This window comes from Engraulis encrasicolus, chromosome 14 (assembly GCF_034702125.1).
Source record: "Engraulis encrasicolus isolate BLACKSEA-1 chromosome 14, IST_EnEncr_1.0, whole genome shotgun sequence".
NCBI classification, from domain to species: Eukaryota; Metazoa; Chordata; class Actinopteri; order Clupeiformes; family Engraulidae; genus Engraulis; species Engraulis encrasicolus.
The window spans coordinates 3,966,915-3,987,748 of record NC_085870.1 but is presented as its reverse complement, the minus strand read 5'-3'; the positions used below and the strand labels follow the sequence as shown (position 1 = coordinate 3,987,748).

Below are 20,834 nucleotides of genomic sequence, written 5' to 3'. Positions count from 1 at the left end.
GTCATTCTTGTGGTTTTGTACATTGTGTAGGCCTATGTGTACTGGCCATTGGTATCATGCTTACAGTAAAACACAGGCCTGACGGCAGAATTTAGCCTGTTTTGTTGGTCTGGTCATCGCCATTAATGAATTAGCAATCGCATTTGCGCAGTGGGGAGAGAGGCGAGCTACTAGGTTACATTGATTGCCAAGCTATCCAGTTATATAATGAAGTATTTAGCTGTAGCAGCATTGATGTGTGACGGTGTGGAGCTGAGAGGAGAGGAGAGGAGAGCGCCTAACCTCGTCTGTTGATGGCACTGCATCCCCACGCACGCAGCAGCAGCCGCCTCCCTCTCTCTCTCTTCCCGATGCTCCAGTCTCGGCCCCGATGCTGCTACTGCTGAGACCCAGATCGACATTCCGCTTTAAGAACAGAGTCTGCGCAATGGGCTCCCCAGTTTAGCTGTTGGTCTGCGGTGAAAATTAACCAGAGAGAGGAGAGCGAGGGATAAGAGGACCATTCTTCCCGGGAATAAAGATACGCACAGAAAGACACAAGACTGGAAATCAAAAGCAGACTGACTGAGGGGGGAATTTGGGGACCGTCATGGCGGGGGCGGGAGCGAAGGGAAGGAGAGCGGGGCTCCCGGGGTTTTGTTGGAAAACCTGCTATTTTCACCTTTTATTCTGGGTCGTTTCGCTATGTGGTGAGGAGAAGACCTTCATCGTAGAGGTATGTACGAAAACAACTGAGCATGCAGCCGAGCTGTGCGCTTCCCAGTTTCCCTGTTTCAGGCAGGCTGTTTGTGAGATGTGCTGGACTTGACTTGGGCGCTCCACTCAGCATCCCAATGCAACCTGCCATTAATTGAAATGTTTTACGGTTTTACAACCTAATTATGTATACAATGGCATAGAATGATCAGAGTTCTCAACACAATCTTGCATTTGACATCGACACTTCGATACAAAAGGAAATGGGGCCAAATAAATAAATAATGACTTACATGAGTAAATAATTAAATAAAATTGATAAACAAGCTACAAGGCTTGTTTCCCGTCGCCAGCTTGTCGATTTGAGTTGCATATATTATACTGTCACAGGCTGGACTCGATAGCCTATGAAAGACGATGCATTGATGTCAACATAACATTGTAATAGGCTAAGACCGTGTTCAAAAGATGGACTACAGTTACAGAATGATACTGACAAATTCCTTTTGAAATGTCCTTTTGGTGTAGGCCTATTGTCTTAAAAATATAGGCTACCCCACAATTAACAGAAACAATTAAATGCACAATAACCGTTCGGTAGCAATCATTGCTTAATTTCATCGCGACACCATAGCCTACACTGCTACTGTATAATTTCTGCCCCATTCACATCCCTTGTTCCTCGTTATTCACGCTATTCAGACAATTGAATTGAATCAAACAAAACAATCCATATGAAAGATGTTGCATGGAGTGGTGGCACAGAGGGGCAACGAGACAGAGAGATGACAGTGTTTGGAAATGACCAATATGCACTAATATTACCACATTTGCCCATTATGTGCAGTATTATCAACACAATTGTTTCCAAAATACATAAAATATCGTCCATACAACTGTCATGTTTGTTCTGCAGACAGCCCCGTTGTGTTACTGGTAATGTAGGCTACTGTTCATCCTTACTTTCATCTGAGTGGAACAAAGAATCACGTTTTTTTTGCGACTCCAAATATAGACTCCTCCATAATTTATTGAGAGGCAGAGAAATGCATGGGAGTTGAGCGAGCATCGCTGACACATTTGGCCGAGCCTTCCTTAGTTGTTTTTATCGCTGTCGTTATAGCGGTGTCTCTTGTTTGTTTTGCACAGAATTCAATCGTTTCCAAAGTACGCATGGTTTGTCAGAGCTCTGAGGACGCACGACGTGGCAATTTAGCCACTAGCTTGAACCGAAATAATATGTTTATGTTGCATAAACTAATCGATATACATATGTCAAGCTCTAATGTGCATTTTCTAACAAGTCATGTGAAATGGGTTGTAAGTAACAGCTTTGGGCTTTGGACAGCGTTGGCATATCTTTTGCGCCTTGCATTTTTTTCATTTGGATAAACATATGTGCCTCCTGTAGCCTATAGACAGAGGAAATATCACAATGTTGATATGCATGAGTCATGAGCAGATTTTTTCTTTTAATGACCGTCTGTTTTGGAAGACAAAAAACATTTTCATGAAGTACATTCAGGGATTGTGTATACTGTCTTTGTTGGCCACGGCCACCGCCAGCTTAGTAGCTTAGAAGTATGTATCGCCACACACAAAAGGCTTTGTTTGGCCAGAATTCTTCCACCACCAGGCAGGCACCATAGTTCTCCTGTCTTAGAAGGTGAGCTCATGGGAGAATAATAACCTCACAGTCCTACACATATCTACTATCTCCACATTACACTTGCACTATTATGGTATGTCCTCAATACTGCATGCTGTTTGTGTGTCCTGTACAAGAAATTGCTGCTCGCCTTGTCCAGGGTTGTCCTGAAAAAAAGAGACCAATGCCTCAATGATGACTACCCTGGAGAAAAGTAAAGCACAAATACACAAATAAATTCATTTCAAAAATGTTTAAAAAAATAAAATGAATGAAATGTTACAGCTAGTAATAAGATAGTGGAGCATTCTTTTTGCTGTGTTAATTTGACACTTAGATAGTATAACCAACACTGCAGGTGTTAAATATGACTGACTGTAATAATATTATATAAGGGTTGAATACTTAAAAAGAGTATAACCAACACTGGGGGTGTTAAATTTGACTGTAAGGGTTTGAATTAACACTGTAATATGTACTGTACTGGGAAGGGCAGAGATGGTGTCTACGCCTTTGTACTGGGAAGGCAACAATGCAATGGACAACAGATCAAGTCAAGTCAAGTCAGCTTTTATTGTCAGTTTCGTCATATGCACAGGTCAAGGAAATTGAAATTACATTTCTCTCTCTATACCATGGAAGGACAAAGACATACACAGGAGGACTGACATTTACAGACTGACATCAAAGTGCAAGACAGGACAAGTAACAGTGATGGACCAATAACAGTAAAGTGATGAAGTAATGAAAAAAAAAGAATTAAAAAAAGATGAGATGACAGCAATGTCTCAAGAGGGAGCCAGCAGCCGAGCGAGCTGCCTGGCTGCCATGACTCAACTTGAGGGACGCACAGTACTGTATCAATCAAGTGCTCAGTAGTTATGATGAGTACTATGAATGCACCGATACCGATACTGCTCATTATACTCGTACTCGTACTCGTCAAGCACTTGCAGATACCAGGAACGATACTGCTATTACACAAAACAATGCAAAATCTTGTCGCGTTCTGTGGACTTGAAAGCAGCATGGAAAAAAAGTGCCACCTCATACATTTGCTAACTTTTAAATCTACATGGAAATGGACAATAAAAATATCGCAGATGGAAAAAACCAAGGCCATGCATTATTTTCATTGTATTTTGGTGGTAAAAGGTATCGGTATCGGTACTCGGTATCGGCAAGTACACACATTAATGTACTCGTACTTGTATCGGTTTTCAAAAAAGTGGTATCGGTGCATCCCTAGTACATTATTCTCCTTCTTGTACACTCATCAGCCCCATCCCAACACAACAACATCTTTCCCAGAGAGAGGCATCTCCACCTTCATCCCCATGGCCAGGGTTGCCAGATGAGACTGATCATTTCCAGCCCCAGAAAATGCTGAAAACCCGCCTGGAAGCACTAAATCCCGCCCAATTCTATTGATTTCTATGGCCAACATTTTTCTCTCCAGTTTTTTCTTCAAAAATCCATGTTTACCCTCAGACGGCCATCCTAAGCAGCCCAATTGGGCAGGAAACCGCCCAATCTGGCAACACTGCCCATGTCCCTGCCAAACAAACAACACACTCCTTGCATCCCAGCATTCCATCACTACCATTAAAGCTCTCATTTCCTCTTGATGATGATGAAACTTTCACTGCCCGAACATTCCTGTTACACCGGTGTGATGATACTCTTAAAGGTTTTAAACCTCTCATTTCCTCTAGGTGATGAATGCTTCTTACGCTCTTATGTGTCGCCAGGGGTGTTGACAAACAACATGCTCAGACATCAGTGTGTCCACTTGTGTGTGTGTGTGTGTGTGTGTGTGTGTGTGTGTGTGTGTGTGTGTGTGTGTGTGTGTGTGTGTGTGTGTTATGAGTGTGTGTCTGTGTGTGCGTGTGCGTGTGCGTGTGCGCGTGCGTGCATGTGTGTGTGTCCGAGCGTGTGTGTGTCCAAGCGTGTTGTGTTTACGATGCAAATAACGTAGCTATGCAACCAATAATGGGAAGTGTCATCTGGATGGTGGGGGCGGGGCCATGTCTTGGATGCGTCATTGCCGCAACTGACCTACGGTTCGATAGACCCCACGATTTCACATTTGCCAACATTATAAACTTTATGAATAAAAACTATGATAGTTTATCGGTAGAATAGGTTACAAGAGGCTACTAATAATTTTAACAAGTTTCTATATAATAATGATGATGCTTGGAAGCACTATCACTTTTCTGGGCTGATGGGCATCAAAACATTAAAAGGCTGTATCACGATATTACCTCCTTATATCACGATACAGTATCGTGAATCTGTGTATCACGATTTCTCGGTTCGATACAATATCGTTACAGCCCTACTGAGCTGGAAAGAGCAGTCTGCTCCGTTAGCAACTTGGGTAGCTGGCAATGGGAAATTGCATCGCAAACACCAAGGTAGCTAACATGGTTAGCAACTACGCTTTTGAGAAACACCCTAGATCAGTGTTTCTCAATGGGGGCGGTATAGCCACCCCAAGGGGGCGTTGGGGAGACCTAGGGGGCGTTGAGAAGAAACCAGTTGAGAGGGGTCGTGCTTAGTTGTCATTAGGGGCATTTGTCCATTTTAATTTTTAGTAAGGGGGGGGTTGGCAGGCTTATGATGAGGTCAAGAGGGTGTTTGTTCATAAAAGGTTGAAAACCACTGGGCTAGATGATGATTAGGACCATCTTGCCGAAGACGAAGAAGATGATGATGGTGATGATGATGATGATGATATTGATAAAGATGGTGATGATGATGATGATGATAATGAAGATGATGATGATGAAGATGATGACGATGATGATGAAGATGATGGTGATGGTGATGGTGATGATGATGGTGGTGGTGATGATGGTGATGGTGATGATGATGGTGATGATGATGACGATGATGATGAAGATGATGATGATAATGATGAAGATGATGGTGATGATGATGATGATAATGATGATGGTGATGATGGTGATGAAGATGATGATGATGACGTGATGATTATGATGATGATGAGATAGTGTACAGTAATTGGTGGTCCTTCGTTTCCTTTGTGCCTCGCTGGCCTTCACTTTGGTGTCTCTCACGTCATGTCGTTGTTCTGTGTAAACAACTAAAACAGCCATTATCCTTCTTGCCCTTAGCCTGGAAAACCAGCGCCAACTGCTGGACGGCAAAATGTTTTGCCTGCTAGGCTGGTTTATCAGGCTATCTTGCCGTGTGTGTGTGTGTGTGTGTGTGTGTGTGTGTGTGTGTGTGTGTGTGTGTGTGTGTGTGTGTGTGTGTGTGTGTGTGTGTGTGTGTGTGTGTGTGTTTCATTGGCGTGCTTGGCTCCATTTGTATATCCTGTGAATGTTGAGTGTTGTGTCATAAAGGACGATGATGCTACGAATGCGAGCGAGGGTCATATTACGTAAATAGTTGCTGTCGTGGTGCCATACGTACCCGTGGACGCCACGCCACCGCTGCTGCTGCCAGCGCTTCAGCCACGCCGCCACCACTGGTGTGCCAAGCTGGTGTCTCGGTGGGCCGCGGCCCTTGGCACATGATGGGGCACCTGCTGCGTCTGCTCTGCTGTGCCCTCTGTTGTCTGTGCCCAGCCCAACCACGTGCCCAGTGTGGCCGTATGGGACTCTGGTGCATAAAGGTAGCCATGGCTCAATGGTTAGAGCGCTGGCCTTAACATCAGAGGGTTGTAGGTTCAAATTCCAGCCTTACGACGAGCATCTTGATCCATGGCTGAAATACCCTTGAGCAAGGCACCTAACCCCACATTGCTCCAGGGACTGTATCCAATACCCTATACTTAATCACTGTAAGTCGCTTTGGATAAAAGCGTCAGCTAAGTATAGTGTAATATGTAATGTAATGTAATGGTGCATAAAGGTAGCCTACACTACAGAGGTGGCTACTGGCTAGGTGACCAACCCCATGACGCCATGACATACTGTACATCATCACAGGGTTTTATACGTAGCATTACAGAAGGTCTTCCAATGTATCCTCACAGTAAGCATTCATGCTCAACATGATGCACACAATTGTGTGCCTGTGTGTCTGTGTCTGTGTCTGTGTGTCTCTGTGTGTGCGTGTGCGTTTGTGCGTTTGTGCGTTTGTGCGTTTGTGCGTGTGTGTGTATGCATCTGTGTGTCTGTGTGGGTGGACATCTTGGAAGTTGTCATTCAAAGGGGTCAATATTGTTGGAGTTGTCAGATTGTCAGATTAAAGTGAAGGTGATTGTTGTTTACGTAATCCAACATTCAGTTGTGAGGGGGCTGTATAAGCCTGAGGAGTTACTTATCTGAGTCTGAATCATCAGCAACATTCATCATAATTCTAGCAGTGAGTAAAGCCAGCCAGAAAAGAAAGAAAGCGAGCAGGGACAGCTTGTTTTTCCTCTATTGTGTTTTGTTTATCTCCTAAGCTGGTGAGACCCTATCTGATTGGTTTAGATATAGTGAGTTTCAATTTACTGTTGTGTGCCAGGTACTTGAACAATCTCAGTTGCCATGGCAATCCTAACATACGTTTTTTTTTTTTCCTCCACAGATACTGTAATCTGTTGTATTTTTAGAATGCGCTGGATGTTGTGGATTCACAGGTCGCTCTTTGCAAAAGATGTACAATTACATCATTAGTTTACTTTGAGCCGAAGTTTTCTCTTTTTTTTCTCCATACACGCCTCTTCATCCTCTGTGTGCTGTGTTTGAGATGACATATACAGGTACCTGCACTACCATACAGTGACTTGTTTTCAGAGCAGCCTCAGTTTCACAGGGCAAAGCAGAACGCCCTCATGCCAGTCTTTGGAAGCAATAACAACTTTGCTGTTGTACGATACGATACGATACGATACGATACGATACGATACGATACGATACGATACGATACGATACGATGTGATACGATACGATACGATACGATACGATACGATACGATATGATACGATACGATACGATACACTGAAATATATTTTGCATCCATGCCAGTCTTTGGAACCAATAACAACTTTGCTGTTGTACGATACGATACGATATGATACGATTATACTTTGTTATTGTCAGTTTACACTGAAATATATTTTGCATCCCTGAGCAAGACTCGTTTAAGACAGGACATAGGCCTACACATAACATCACATCACAAGATTATTGCACAACTGACAGAAACAGAGGACACAGGGCTACCGTATATACTATGTGTCTTTGCAAGACTGTCCTTTTTGACAGTAGCGCATCTTTGACGAGGCTCAGCCCTCATTCAGCCATCGCTCTAAGCCCATAAGCCGTCAGAGGACCAAATCAAAACAAGGCAAAAAAAAACAAACCAACTGCAGGACAGCAGCGCAGGACGAGACAACACGTGCACACAAATACACACACATATTCACACACACACACACACACACACACACACACACACACACACACACACACACACACACACACACACACACACACATAGTCAAAGACACACACACACACACACACACACACACACACACACACACACACACACACACACACACACACACACACACACACAGTCAAAGACACACCCACACAAACACACACACATGACTCGCTGTACATCTCTGTAATCCAGTTGCAGCACATGAGACGTATAATAGTGCTCTGCTCTCTCCTGTAATAGTCTCTTGGCTTTACAGTTCAGCTGCATCAGTCAGACCATCTGACTAGTTTTGCATGGGACGACAGACAGCTTTATGGTATCACATCTTTTGTTGTTGTTCACAATTACAACGCATCAGTGACATCCATCCGGCGCTCATCACAGATGTGGAGGCATGTGCAGACGCATGGCTAAGAAGAGCAATAATGTACAAGCGCAGAGCACAGAGGGTTTTTCTTTTTCTTTTGTTTCAAACAGGCATAGTAAAAAAAACATTGTTAGCTCAACACTATTCTGAGAGCATATGGTCCCATTCGATTTCAGTCTCACATTCAACTCTTGGTTGAGTGTTGAGCTGTGAAGCCATACGGGTACACTGCTATGCTCTAAATCTAGGGGTTCTCAAACTTTTTCCAAATTGGGGCTAACTTAAAATGTTCACAAATGTTCGGGGCCCACCTCTGGCCCAATATACAATAAAACTGAAATATATAGTCAACAAACAACACACTCAGAAATATTATTTTGATTTTTAGAAAATTATCTCAAGACCCACTTGGAACACCCTCAGGGCCCACCAGTGGGCCCTGGCCCACAGTTTGAAAATCACTGCTCTAAATAAAACATTGTTAATTTCAACTCTCTACGGTATTTGTTAGTTCCACACGCAAAGAGTTAAATAAACACTGAAATTGACTGTGACCATTTATTCTTTGAACAACGTATGATTAACACCACATTTTTTACTCTATGTGAGACAGGCAGCAGGGAGTGAGTGGATGATGGCACACAGTTTCTTCTGCAGTGTAAGAGTCGCATAATACTATATTAAACACATATGCCTAAAACAGTGCTGAATAAAACTCTCTAAGTGTTAAGACTAAATCGAATTGGGATCATATATTCTCAGAAAAGTGTTAAATTAACAGAAGACAAAATGGCACTGGGGGAGTGAGTGGATGGAGGGAGGAGGATGGCAGGCTATGTTCCTTCTGCGTTTGCAGTTGTGTAATATGTGAAACACTTGGCCTATATACACTAGCTCACTGTGAGATATTTATTCGCTGGCTCTCTCTCAATTTAGCTGCGATACGCTGCCGCACCGGCGAGCTAGCTAGCAAGAGAGGGAGAGAGAGAGAGAGAGAGAGAGAGAGAGAGAGAGAGAGAGAGAGAGAGAGAGAGAGAGAGAGAGAGAGAGAGAGAGAGAGAGAGAGAGAGAGAGAGAGAGAGAGTGTCTCAGGGGTTCCTCTCTGCGTAGAGCTGCTGGTGGTGGTGTTTTTCTTTGCTCCTGCTATTAGATACATTAGCAGCAGCAGAAGCCATCCGGCGAGCAATGGGGCTTGTGGTGGTTGGAGGAGGAGGAGGAAGAGGAGGAGGAGGAAGAGGGCCTAGGCTACACTCGGTGTTGTGGTGCTCTCAAAATCAGCACAATCAAATCACAGCGCGTGAGTCAGAAGGCTCAGTGGGCTCAGACGAAGCTGAGGACCACACCACTCCACTCCACTCCGCACCGCACCTCATCTCATGTGTCTCCTCTCTACTCTTCCCTCTCTCTTCCTCTCCTCTCCTCTCCTCTCCTCTCCTCTCCTCTCCTCTCCTCTCCTCTCCTCTCCTCTCCTCTCCTCTCCTCTCCTCTTCTCTTCTCTCCTCTTCTCTCCTCCTCTCCCCTCCCCTCCTCTCTCTACTCTCCGCTCCTCTCCTCATGGTCGTCTATTCCCACCTCTCTCTCCTCTCCTCTTCCCACTCCCCTGTTTCCTCTCCTCCCCTCTCCTCTCCTCTCCATCTCCTCTCCTCTCCTCTCTCCCTACCTTTCTCATCTCTCCACTCCCCAGTTTCCTCTCTTCTCTCTCCTACACAGTAAAAAATATTCCCGTGATGTCACAGTAAACTACTGTGAAATGAATGCAATTAGTAGCCAGTAATTCCCTGTGGCCATCCTCACAGTTTACTGTGATCTTCTCACAGTAGTTTACTGTGGCCACACCACAGTAAGTTACTGTCACCCTACCCACACTACCATGATCCCGCCCCTCCATTCATCACCACAAAAGAGGTAGCTACCATGTTATTGTGGCACCTCCCATTCCCCACCATGACTGAGACAACTGTGGCATGGAACCAGTCCATCACACTGTTCTCTTGTATTGATAGACAAAAACTATCCATACTATCCAACTATCCATACTATCCAACATCCAAACTATCCATAACCACAGAGAAATTTGAGTTTCTGCAGTATGTGCAATATTATTACCACTTAATAATTGCTATCTCCTGGATGAGAGTACATTAACCAGTGTGCATAGAATACTCTAGTTGAGCATAATTAGACAATCCTGAAATTTCTTAATCAAGTAAGCAACACACCAAAAAGGGTACCTGCTACCACAATACTCACTACCAACTAAATAGCAAGCCAGCCAACAAACCAGTCCACCAGCCAACCAAAAGAGTCAGTTGTCAGCTAGCCAGCCAAAGAGCCGGCTAACCAACTAACACTCAGTTAGTCAGCCAACTAACCAACAAACAAGTCAGTTGTATGGGCTAGCCAGCTAACAAACCAGCCATACAGTCANCCAAAAGAGTCAGTTTAGCCAGCCAACCAGCTGGCCAACAAACAGTCAGTTGGTCGGTCAGTTAGCTCACTAACCAACAAGCCGGACAGAGAGCCAGCGAACCAGTCATTTAGGCAAGCAACTCAAGCATTGTGACAGTCTGAGTTTATATAGAGGTGAAAGTTAACCATGTGACCAGAGTAATCAGGCATGTGGCAGCTGCAGGAAGTAATTCAATGAACTTGTAACAGTCATATATACTCAAGTGAGGGCAGGTACTAATTGACAGATTGATTGGGCACTACCATTGTTCCTGGTTGATGGTAGGCAATGTCAATCATGTCAAGCATTTGACTTTCAATTGTGCAATGGCACTTCACAAGATAGCCTATTTTTTTTTACTAGGTGGCAATATTCTGATTTAAAATTGGATGCTGGAGTTTTGGCGTGCACATCCAAGACAAAGGCATTAGCAGGTGCCAACTTAAAAAAGTGTTTGTGTAGCACATTGGTTGCAACTTCATTTATTGGAAGCAGAACCAGCAACATTTCCAATCATAGACCTTCTTCTAATTAGGCCTGACAATAAGTAATTACACTCCATCATGGCCAGGAGCAACCTAAAGTGACATACAGATATGCAACATTGGTTACTGTCCCTAGGGTAATGCCGGGTTAGGAGGGATTAGAACCTGCAACTCTCTGATCTTAAGTCCACCTCCCTAACCATTAGGCCAAGGCAGCCACATAATGTACCCAATCATGGCCTAGACGAAGAAAACACCTGTTATAACCGCACAGTAGTTAACTGTGATATGACGAAAAGTCTCTCTGGATTTCACAGTAACAAATTATGGCAGAATGTCACAGTATGTTACTGTGAAATGAATGCAATTAGTAGCCAGTAACTCCCTGTGAGTTCACAGTAAGATATTGTTACACACTTGAAGTGGGCGAAAGTTCAATGGGAAGGCATGTCAGTTGGGTTGAAGGCTGACGCCTTTACAGTAGTTAACTGTGATATGACGAATTCACAGTATGTTACTGTGAAATGAATGCAATTAGTAGCCAGTAACTCCCTGTGAGTTCACAGTAAGATATTGTTACACACTTGAAGTGGGCGAAAGTTCAATGGGAAGGCATGTCAGTTGGGTTGAGGGCTGACGCCTTTACTCAAAGTGATATACAAATATACAACAATAGTTGCTGTCCCTAGGGCAATGTAGGGTTCGGAGGGGTTTGAACCTGCAACCCTCTGAACTTAAGTCCACCTCCCTAACCATTAGGCCAAGACTGCCATTTAGTGCCATCTGGGCCTTCAGACAGTTCATCGACATTTACACCACACTATTTAGTCATCAACTTCTTGTTTGCTACATGTCTTCCCATGCTTGGTCATCTTTTTTCTCACTTCCTCATGTCAATATGTGCAACCTGAGGGGGAGGGGCTTAGGACATACGTGCTTCAGATCGTGTCCCATCATGCAATGCACTTATGGAGAGCCATTTATCTAGAAGGAATATATTAAGTGTGCTTCAAAATATTACTCCTTGTTATATTCTGTGTTTATTGTAGGGGTTGTACTATTTAAAGTGGTACACAAGAAAAATGACCATATTCCCACCATCATGAAGATGGTCATGTATATCTCCCAATATATATAAGCTCATTCTCCTATTATTTTGACAGAGAGTGGGGAAAACATAGTCAACTGATGATGGGTGTATACCGCAATACATTAAGAATGAAATAATTTGCTGAAAATGTCAATGAAAGGTGTGATTGTAATGAAGAGCCCAACCTGTCTTTGACTGAAGTTGTGCCCCAATGCACTAATAATTTAATAGATGCTCCGCCCACACAGTAGTTTACTGTGATGTTTCCTAGTTTATCACTTTGTCATGCTGGTTATCCTTGAAGAGCACAGTAAAATACTGTGATGTGCAAGTTAGGTGAGAAATGGCAAGTGATACAATGATTTCAGACTAATTTGCTGTGTGCCGTGTGACCATCACAGTAGCATAGTGTACCAGAACATCAGAGTAATTAACTGTGAGATTTCACAGTAAATTACTCTGAAATCCTTGTAAATTTTTACTGTGTACATATCCTCTATACTCACTCCTCTCTTATCTCTCCTCCCCCCAGTGCCATCTCTCCTTTGCTCTCACGTCTCTCCTGGTCTCCTCTCTTCTCTCCACTCTCCAGTCTCTCTTCTCATCTCCTCTCCTCTCCTCTTCCCTCTCTCCAGTGTCATCTCTCCTCTCTCATCTCTTCCTTGTCTCCACTCCTCTCCTCTTCTCTCCTCTCCACTCCTCTCCTCTTCTCTCCTCATTGCTCTCACCTCTCTGCTCTGTCCTTTCACTTCTCTTCCTTGTCTCCAATCTCCTCTCCTCCCTCTCTCCTCTCCTCTCCTCTCCTCTCCTCTCCTCTCTCCTCCTCTCCTCTCCTCCCTCTCTCCTCTCCTCTCCTCTCCTCTCTCCAGTGTCATCTCTCCTCTCAACTCTCTTCCTCGTCTCCTCTTCTCTTCTCTTCTCTCCTCTCTTCTCCTCTCCTCTCCTGTCCTCTCGTCTTGTATCATCTTCTCTCCTCTCACTTCTATTCCTTGTCTCCTCTCTTCTCCTCTCCTCTCCTGTCCTCTCATCTTGTATCATCTCCTCTCCTCTCTCCTCTCTCCTCTCCTCTCTCCTCCTCTCCTCTCCTCTCTCCTCTCCTCTCTCTCCTCTCTCCCGTGTCATCTCTCCTCTCAACTCTCTTCCTCGTCTCCTCTTCTCTTCTCTTCTCTCCTCTCTTCTCCTCTCCTCTCCTGTCCTCTCGTCTTGTATCATCTCCTCTCCTCTCCTCTCCTCTCTCCTCTCCTCTCCTCTCTCCTCTCTCCTCCTCTCCTCTCCTCTCCTCTCCTCTATCCTCTTCTCCCCTCCTCTCCTCTCTCCTCCTCTCCTCTCCTCTCCTCTCCTCTCCTCTATCCTCTCTCCTCCACTCTCCTCCCTCCTCTCCTCTCCTCTCCTCTCCTCTCCTCTCCTCTCCTCTATCCTCTCTCCTCTCCTCTCCTCTCCTCTCGTCTTGTATCATCTTCTCTCCTCTCCTCTCTCCTCTCCTCTCCTCTCCTTCGCTACTCTCCATCCTTCCACAGCAGTGCCCGGCCCGCCGCGCCACCAGAGCTGCCCCGTAGCTCTTTCCCAGAATGGCTTGTTTTGACACACGACTGAGGCATCTGATTCCATTACATAATATTAATGAACACTCCCCCACACAGACTCAGTATCACCGCCAAAAAATAAAAACCCCTCTGGCATGATGGGTAGCTGAGTCCAATGGTGATGATACATATTCCTCAAAAGATGTGGCGGGCGGTCGCCTGCTCTAGACATCCACTAATGGCGAGCGGAGAGATGTGTAGGTTTTGAGTTAAATCAGTTTTGCTGTGGGAGACATCTTATGTCAGGTTTGGAGATACAGCACAGTGCTACCCTCCTCTCTACACACACATACTGTACACAGGCACACATACACGGGTGCACACACACACACACACACACACATGCTCACACACACACACACTAAAAGCACTCACTCACGCAGCTGATGAAGTGAAGTGCAGCCTAAATGTGTATTTCTGCCCTCAGCGCGTCTCTTTTAGACAGCTCTTTGTGTGTAAGAGAGAGATGGTAGAAAAAATAAGCCACCAAAACAAAATTCTGCCTTCTCAACAGACAGAAAGAAAAAAACATAGTTATGACCAGGGCCAGATTAAGATGACCCGGGGCCCCTGGGCTGCAGGTTGCTGTGGGGCCCCCTGGAAGGCAAATTTCAGGACACATTTACAGAGATGGTGTCATAATTACAAGCTAGTAAGGGTAACATGTCTACCAAGTGTACTCAACATAAAGGATGAATTTTTCAATATTGCGTCTTTGTCACAATTTTCCACTTTTGGCCAGTCAGGGGCCCCCTGGCAGGTGGGGGCCCCTAGGCTGCAGCCATATCTAGCCTGTGGGGGCCCCTGGCAGGAGGGGGTCCCCTAGGCTGCAGCCATATCTAGCCTGTGGGGGGGCCCTGGCAGGGGGGGGCCCCTAGGCTGCAGCCATATCTAGCCTCTGCGTTAGTCCGGCCCTTGTTATGACTGCTGTTAGACCCGCCCCTACAATCTCCTCTGGCCTTCATGTTTACTGCCCCCACATCACGATGCATTAGTATGGTGTGGATGTTGTTTACTTAGGCCTACTGAAAGCCTAACAACAACAACAACAACAATAATGATAATAACAATAACAGTAATAATAGTAGTAGTAATAACAATAATGATTATAACAATGTTAACAACAACAATAATAATACTCATCGTTTTCATCATCATCATCATCATCTGTATCAGCAGTGTCTTTATTATAAACACAAACCATAACATTGTTGTAATTGATATACTGCTGTATGTTATTAGGGTGCGTTTGTTACCCTTTGTTTTCTTCTTTCATATTTACTGTAAAAGAGTGATCTGCCAACATAGTGACAGACACAGTAGAGCGGTTGTAACAATGTACGGTTGTGTTGTCTGGTCACTGATCTGCAGTAGCGGAGCATGTTGTTGTTGTTGTGTTGTGCTGTTGGGTTGGTTGGCTACAATACTGAGTGCTAGTGTATGTATGAATGAATGAATGAATTTGTTTAGTCTATTAGATGCAAAAACATTGTACAGCAACAATAACCATACATTGAAAGGGATAAACAGACAGGGATGTACACAAAAAAAGTCCAAAGACTTATTTCCATTGTAGTCCCTTCAGTGTATGACCACCAGTGTTTAGTGCTGTGCTAGTGTATATGACCACCAGTGTTTAGTGCTGCTCCTGTACTTAGCAGTGTTGCCAGATGTGTCTGATCAAATCCCGCCCAAAAGGTTCTCCAAAACCGCCAAAATGCGGTAAATTCCTCCCACATTCAAAAACGCCAAATGTCCAATTTTCCTCGTTTTTACCCGCGGGCGCTCATCCCAAGTAGCCCAATTGGGCGAGCACCCACCCAATCTGGCAACACTGGTACTGAGTGTTAGTATATGACCACCAGTGTTTAGAGCTGCTATACTGAGTGCTAGTGTATATGACCACCAGTGTTTAGTGCTCCTGTACTGAGTGCTAGTGTGTATGACCACCAGTGTTTAGCGCTGCAATACTGAGTGCTAGTGTGTGTGACCATCAGTGTTTAGCGCTGCTATACTGAGTGCTAGTATATGACCACCAGTGTTTAGTGCTGCTCCTGTACTGAGCAGTGTTGCCAGATGAAATCCCGCCCAAAAGGTTCTCAAAAAACGCCCAAATGCGCTAAATTCCGCCCACTTCTTTGGGCCAAATGTCCAATTTTCCTAGTTTTTACCCGCGGGCGCTCATCCCAAGTAGCCCAATTGGGCGGGCACCCACCCAATCTGGCAACACTGGTACTGAGTGCTAGTATATGACCACCAGTGTTTAGTGCTGCTCCTGTACTGAGTGCTAGTATATGACCACCAGTGTTTAGTGCTGCTATACTGAGTGCTAGTATATGACCACCAGTGTTTAGAGCTGCTATACTGAGTGCTAGTGTATATGACCACCAGTGTTTAGCGCTGCTATACTGAGTGCTATATGACCACCAGTGTTTAGCGCTGCTATACTGAGTGCTAGTGTGTATGACCACCAGTGTTTAGCGCTGCTATACTGAGTGCTAGTGTATATGACCACCAGTGTTTAGTGCTGCTCCTGTACTGAGCAGTGTTGCCAGATGTGTCTGATCAAATCCCGCCCAAAAGGTTCTCAAAAAACGCCCAAATGCGCTAAATTCCGCCCACTTCTTTGGGCCAAATGTCCAATTTTCCTAGTTTTTACCCGCGGGCGCTCATCCCAAGTAGCCCAATTGGGCGGGCACCCACCCAATCTGGCAACACTGGTACTGAGTGCTAGTATATGACCACCAGTGTTTAGTGCTGCTATACTGAGTGCTAGTGTATATGATCAGTGTTTAGTGCTGCAATACTGAGTGCTAGTGTGTATGACCACCAGTGTTTAGTGCTGCTCCTGTACTGAGCAGTGTTGCCAGATGTGTCTGATCAAATCCCGCCCAAAAAGTTCTCAAAAAACGCCCAAATGCGATAAATTCATAAATAATAGTGTATGACCACCAGTGTTTAGTGCTGCAATACTGAGTGCTAGTATATGACCACCAGTGTTTAGTGCTGCTATACTGAGTGCTAGTATATGACCACCAGTGTTTAGCTCTGCAATACTGAGTGCTAGTGTATGACCACCAGTGTTTAGTGCTGCCCCTGCCCTGTCAGCGGCCCTCTGAAGCAGGCACGCTGTCTTCCTTTGTATGCCCCTCCGCTGGCTACTGACCCCCATTTCCCTCTCTCTCTCTCTCTCTCTCTCTCTCTCTCTCTCTCTCTCTCTCTCTCTCTCTCTCTCTCTCTCTCCCATCTTTCTCTTTGTCTCTCTTTGTTTCTCTCTTTCGCTCTCCATCTTTCTCGGTGTCTCTCTCCCTGTCGCTCGCTCTACTGATTTTTCTCTGTCTTTCTCTTTCGCTTGCTCCCCCTCTCCTTCTCCTTCTCTCCTCCCACCCTCTCTCTCTCCATCAGCCAGTACAGACTGTACATCCCCTCCCCCATCATCCTCCTACTCTACTGTACAATGTTTTTTTTTTCACTGCCTGCCTCCCTCCTCCTCCTCTTCCATCTCGGCGCTCCCTCACTCGCTCTCCTCTCTCACTCGCTCGTTCTCTCGTTCTCTCGCTCTCGTTCTCTCGCTCGCTCATTCTTCCTCCTCTCATTCTGTCCGGGCTCTGGCAATGATGCCTGTTCCATTTGTTTTGTTCGCCTGAACTCGGCGGCTTGCCTCTCCTCGCCTCGCCTCAGTTGAGTTCAGATCAGATCTGCTCTGTTCAGCACTCGGCTCTGTCCGCCTGCCTGTCACGTCGTCTGCGTCGGATGGGCCAGGTTTCGACTTGGCCAGCCTCCTCCCTCCTTTTGCCCCCCCCCCCCCATGTTAATTGATTAAAAAACATTAATAGCAATTAATCGACAATTCAACTGACAAGAATCCCAGGTGAAATGGGTATGTGAAGAATGTGTGTGAAGAGGGGTGTGAATAGTGGGAATATTTAAATCACCTTTGGATTACAGAATTGAAATAGAATTAATTGAAATGTGGTATTTTATCTCAATATTCAATTAAAATTTTTAGATTTAGTAGTTTTTTTTTTCGAGAAACATTGAGATTTCGGGGGGAAAACGCCGCTTATCAATTAATCGTAAGTCGATCGATAAGGCTATCAACTAATGATTAATTAATTAATCGATAATTTGTATCCCTAGTTGGAAGCTGTATGGGTCTCCCTCCATCCCTACAGTAAAATAAATTAATAAAGAAGCACTTTACTTAATGAACAAGTACTACTTTATTCATTAGGGGCTTTGAGATTTGAGTTCATTCATTGGCACGGTCAAGTACCCAGTGTAGAGAATTAGACTGCAAGGTGTTGAGCATACCTGTCAACTTTGAGCTCCCAAAATTCAGGAAAATTCCCATATTTTAAGCCAAAATTCTGGAAATTTTCTTTAGGCCAAATTCTGACAGTCAACGGGATGCCAGGGACGGATCGGACAGTGCGTTCTACGCTGCTTTTCACAACAGCGCGCGTTCAAAGACAGTCCTGTCTAAAATCCCTCATCACACGTTTTAAATGAGCATACAGCGTGGAAAAACAATGAAATTAAAACAAAACAGTGAAATGAGCGCAATGAATTTCTTCTTGTTGTTTTGTCGCATAAGTTGTCTGCTTATGCAAAACTTCGTGCTGGTGCAGGTTGTGATTAGATTAATTGCATGATTCGCTGTTCCGAGGCTGTTTACCATATGCACATGAACTGACGGTTTCTGAGGCAAAGAGTGGGTGCACGCGCTACGGAGCTCGAGGGTGACAGGCAGCTCGTATTTTCAAGGAACTTCAATTCTTGGTGGCATCTGGCATAAAATCTAGCCTACTGGCAGATATGATAAGCAAGACCCTCTCAGTCTCTCTTTTCAAGAGGGGGTGTGGCTCGTCTGGCTAGCTGACAGGGCCGTGGGTATAGGCTAATTACTGGACCGACAGTGTTTTTTGATAGGCTAATGTGAAAAATATAAAATCGTGAAGAAAGCGGGAAATGAGTCAAAATTAAGGAGTTTCCAGGGAAATTAGGGATGGTTGACAGGTATGGTGTTGAGTGCTCTTCCTGGTTCTTCTCCTTCCATCCCTCCCTCCCTCGTCTCCCTCCCTCGTCTCCCTTGGTCAGCCTTGTTAAATGTCACTGCCCGGCACAGCACAGCACAGGGCAGGGGGGGGCGGCCTTACATCATCCATATCCTGGCATGTATTGATCATAGCTGCCTGCTCACACACAGGGGACGGTGTGTGTGTGTGTGTGTGTGTGTGTGTGTGTGTGTGTGTGTGTGTGTGTGTGTGTGTGTGTGTGTGTGTGTGTGTGTGTGTGTGGTGTGTGTGTGTGTGTGTGGGGGGGTGGGGATGGGTGGGGGATGGGTGTTGTTGGGGACGATGCGGTGCGGTGCGGTGCGGTGTCCTGTCCTCTCCACTTCTCTCTCTCTACTCCACGGCTGCTGTGCAATAGGAGATGGTAGACGTGAAGTCGTGGTGCTCTGCTCTGCTCTGCTCTGCTCTGCTCTGCTCTGCTCTGCTCTGCTCTGCTCTGCTCTGCTCTGACAATCGATAGTTTTTAACCCTCCACCTCCCCCATACCCCACAAACAACCCATCCTCCACCCACCCAACCCTCTCCCCCCCACCGCTCTCAACTGTCATGCACCCTTCATGACCTAGCCCATCCCCACCCATCCTCACCCCACCCGTCACCAATCCACACCCCACCCCAACCCCATCCCCACCTGACACCAATCCACTCACACACTCCCTTTATGGCATGGCTGCTCACACTCTCACACACACAACACAACACACACACACACACACACACACACACACACACACACACACACACACACACACACACACACACACACACACACACACACACACACACACACACACACACACACCCCTCTACCACTTACTCTCTGATTGCTGAGTGTCTGGGTAGTGTTGGGTTATGAGCAGGGCTGCTGACAGCTTTTGCTGGGCCCAGGACAAAGTCATCTAAAAGGGCCCCCTACCCAATACATACAATGTAATGGAGACCCAATTATGGGCCCCCTATATCTCCCTGGGCCCGGGACAACATACCCCTTTGTCCCCCTCTGTCGGTGGGCCTGGTTATGAGGCAGGTTATCATGTGCACCCCCCCCCCCAGCCTCAGCAATCCCCAAATGGATCTCCATTAGCCAAGCAAGGGCAATATGCACTGGGCAGGCAGGCACTGCAGCCTAGTAGAGCAGTGGTTCCCAACCTATGGGTCGGGACCCAACCTATGGGTCCCCAAAGATCCACAGTGGGTCACGAAGCCCTCTTGATTTTAAGGGGTTTAATTTATTTTAATACCATATATAGCCCATGTTGAATAAATGATAAAGCAGTTAAACTAAAATATAGAAGCAACAAAATGTAAGGCATAGATTTAACATTTATTCTATATTTGAAAACAAATTGAAAACAAATTGAGGAAAAAAATGATGATGAGTTTTTTGCAGGAACCAGAGTAATGTGACTCCCGCTCGCACGGTTGTGTCACCAAAGCTTACAATGGTAAAAATATGGGTCCCTGAAGAAAAAGGTTGGGAACCGCTGGTCTAGAGCCAAGGCTTCAGGTTACACCGTGTGTTGCTTATGAACAAAGTGTGAGCAATGCTGGAACGAACCCATGAAGGCACACAACACATACAGTACTGTAGTACAGAGTAGCATCTGGGCCTTGCTTGTGCGCATTGTGTATGTAGGGTTGCCAGATGAGGCTGCCAGTCCAAAAAATGCTCAAAACCCACCTAGAATTTTATTGATTTCTATGGCAAAAATTGGGCGGGTTTTTCTGCTAAATGCCATTTTTACCCGCACACAGCCATCCTAAGCAGCCCAATTGGGCGGGAAACAGCCCAATCTGGCAACACTGCATCTGGGCCTTGCTCATGCGTATTGTGTGTGTGTGGTTGCGTGTGTGTGTGACATTTTTTCGATATATGTAGAGTATATAGTGTATATATTTATTCATGGCAGAGGCAAAAGATTGCTTTTGTGCTAGTGTGTTTGTGTGTGCGTGTGCTCTTGGTCTTGGCCTAATCCTGCGAGTGACTCATCTTGCTTGATGCTCCTTTTGCACGAATAAAGTCAAATGT

At 45.3% G+C, this 20,834-nt stretch overlaps 1 protein-coding gene across 1 annotated transcript in view; it reads left to right on the top strand.

Annotated features, from left to right (window-relative positions):
• The first annotated feature begins 589 nt into the window (after positions 1–589).
• Positions 590–20,834, top strand: part of mmp24 (matrix metallopeptidase 24) — a 76,310-nt gene continuing 56,065 nt past the window's right edge. Inside the window, exon 1 of the mRNA XM_063214812.1 lies at positions 590–715. Coding sequence (XP_063070882.1) covers positions 590–715 — 126 coding nt within the window. The remainder of the gene's footprint in view (positions 716–20,834) is intronic.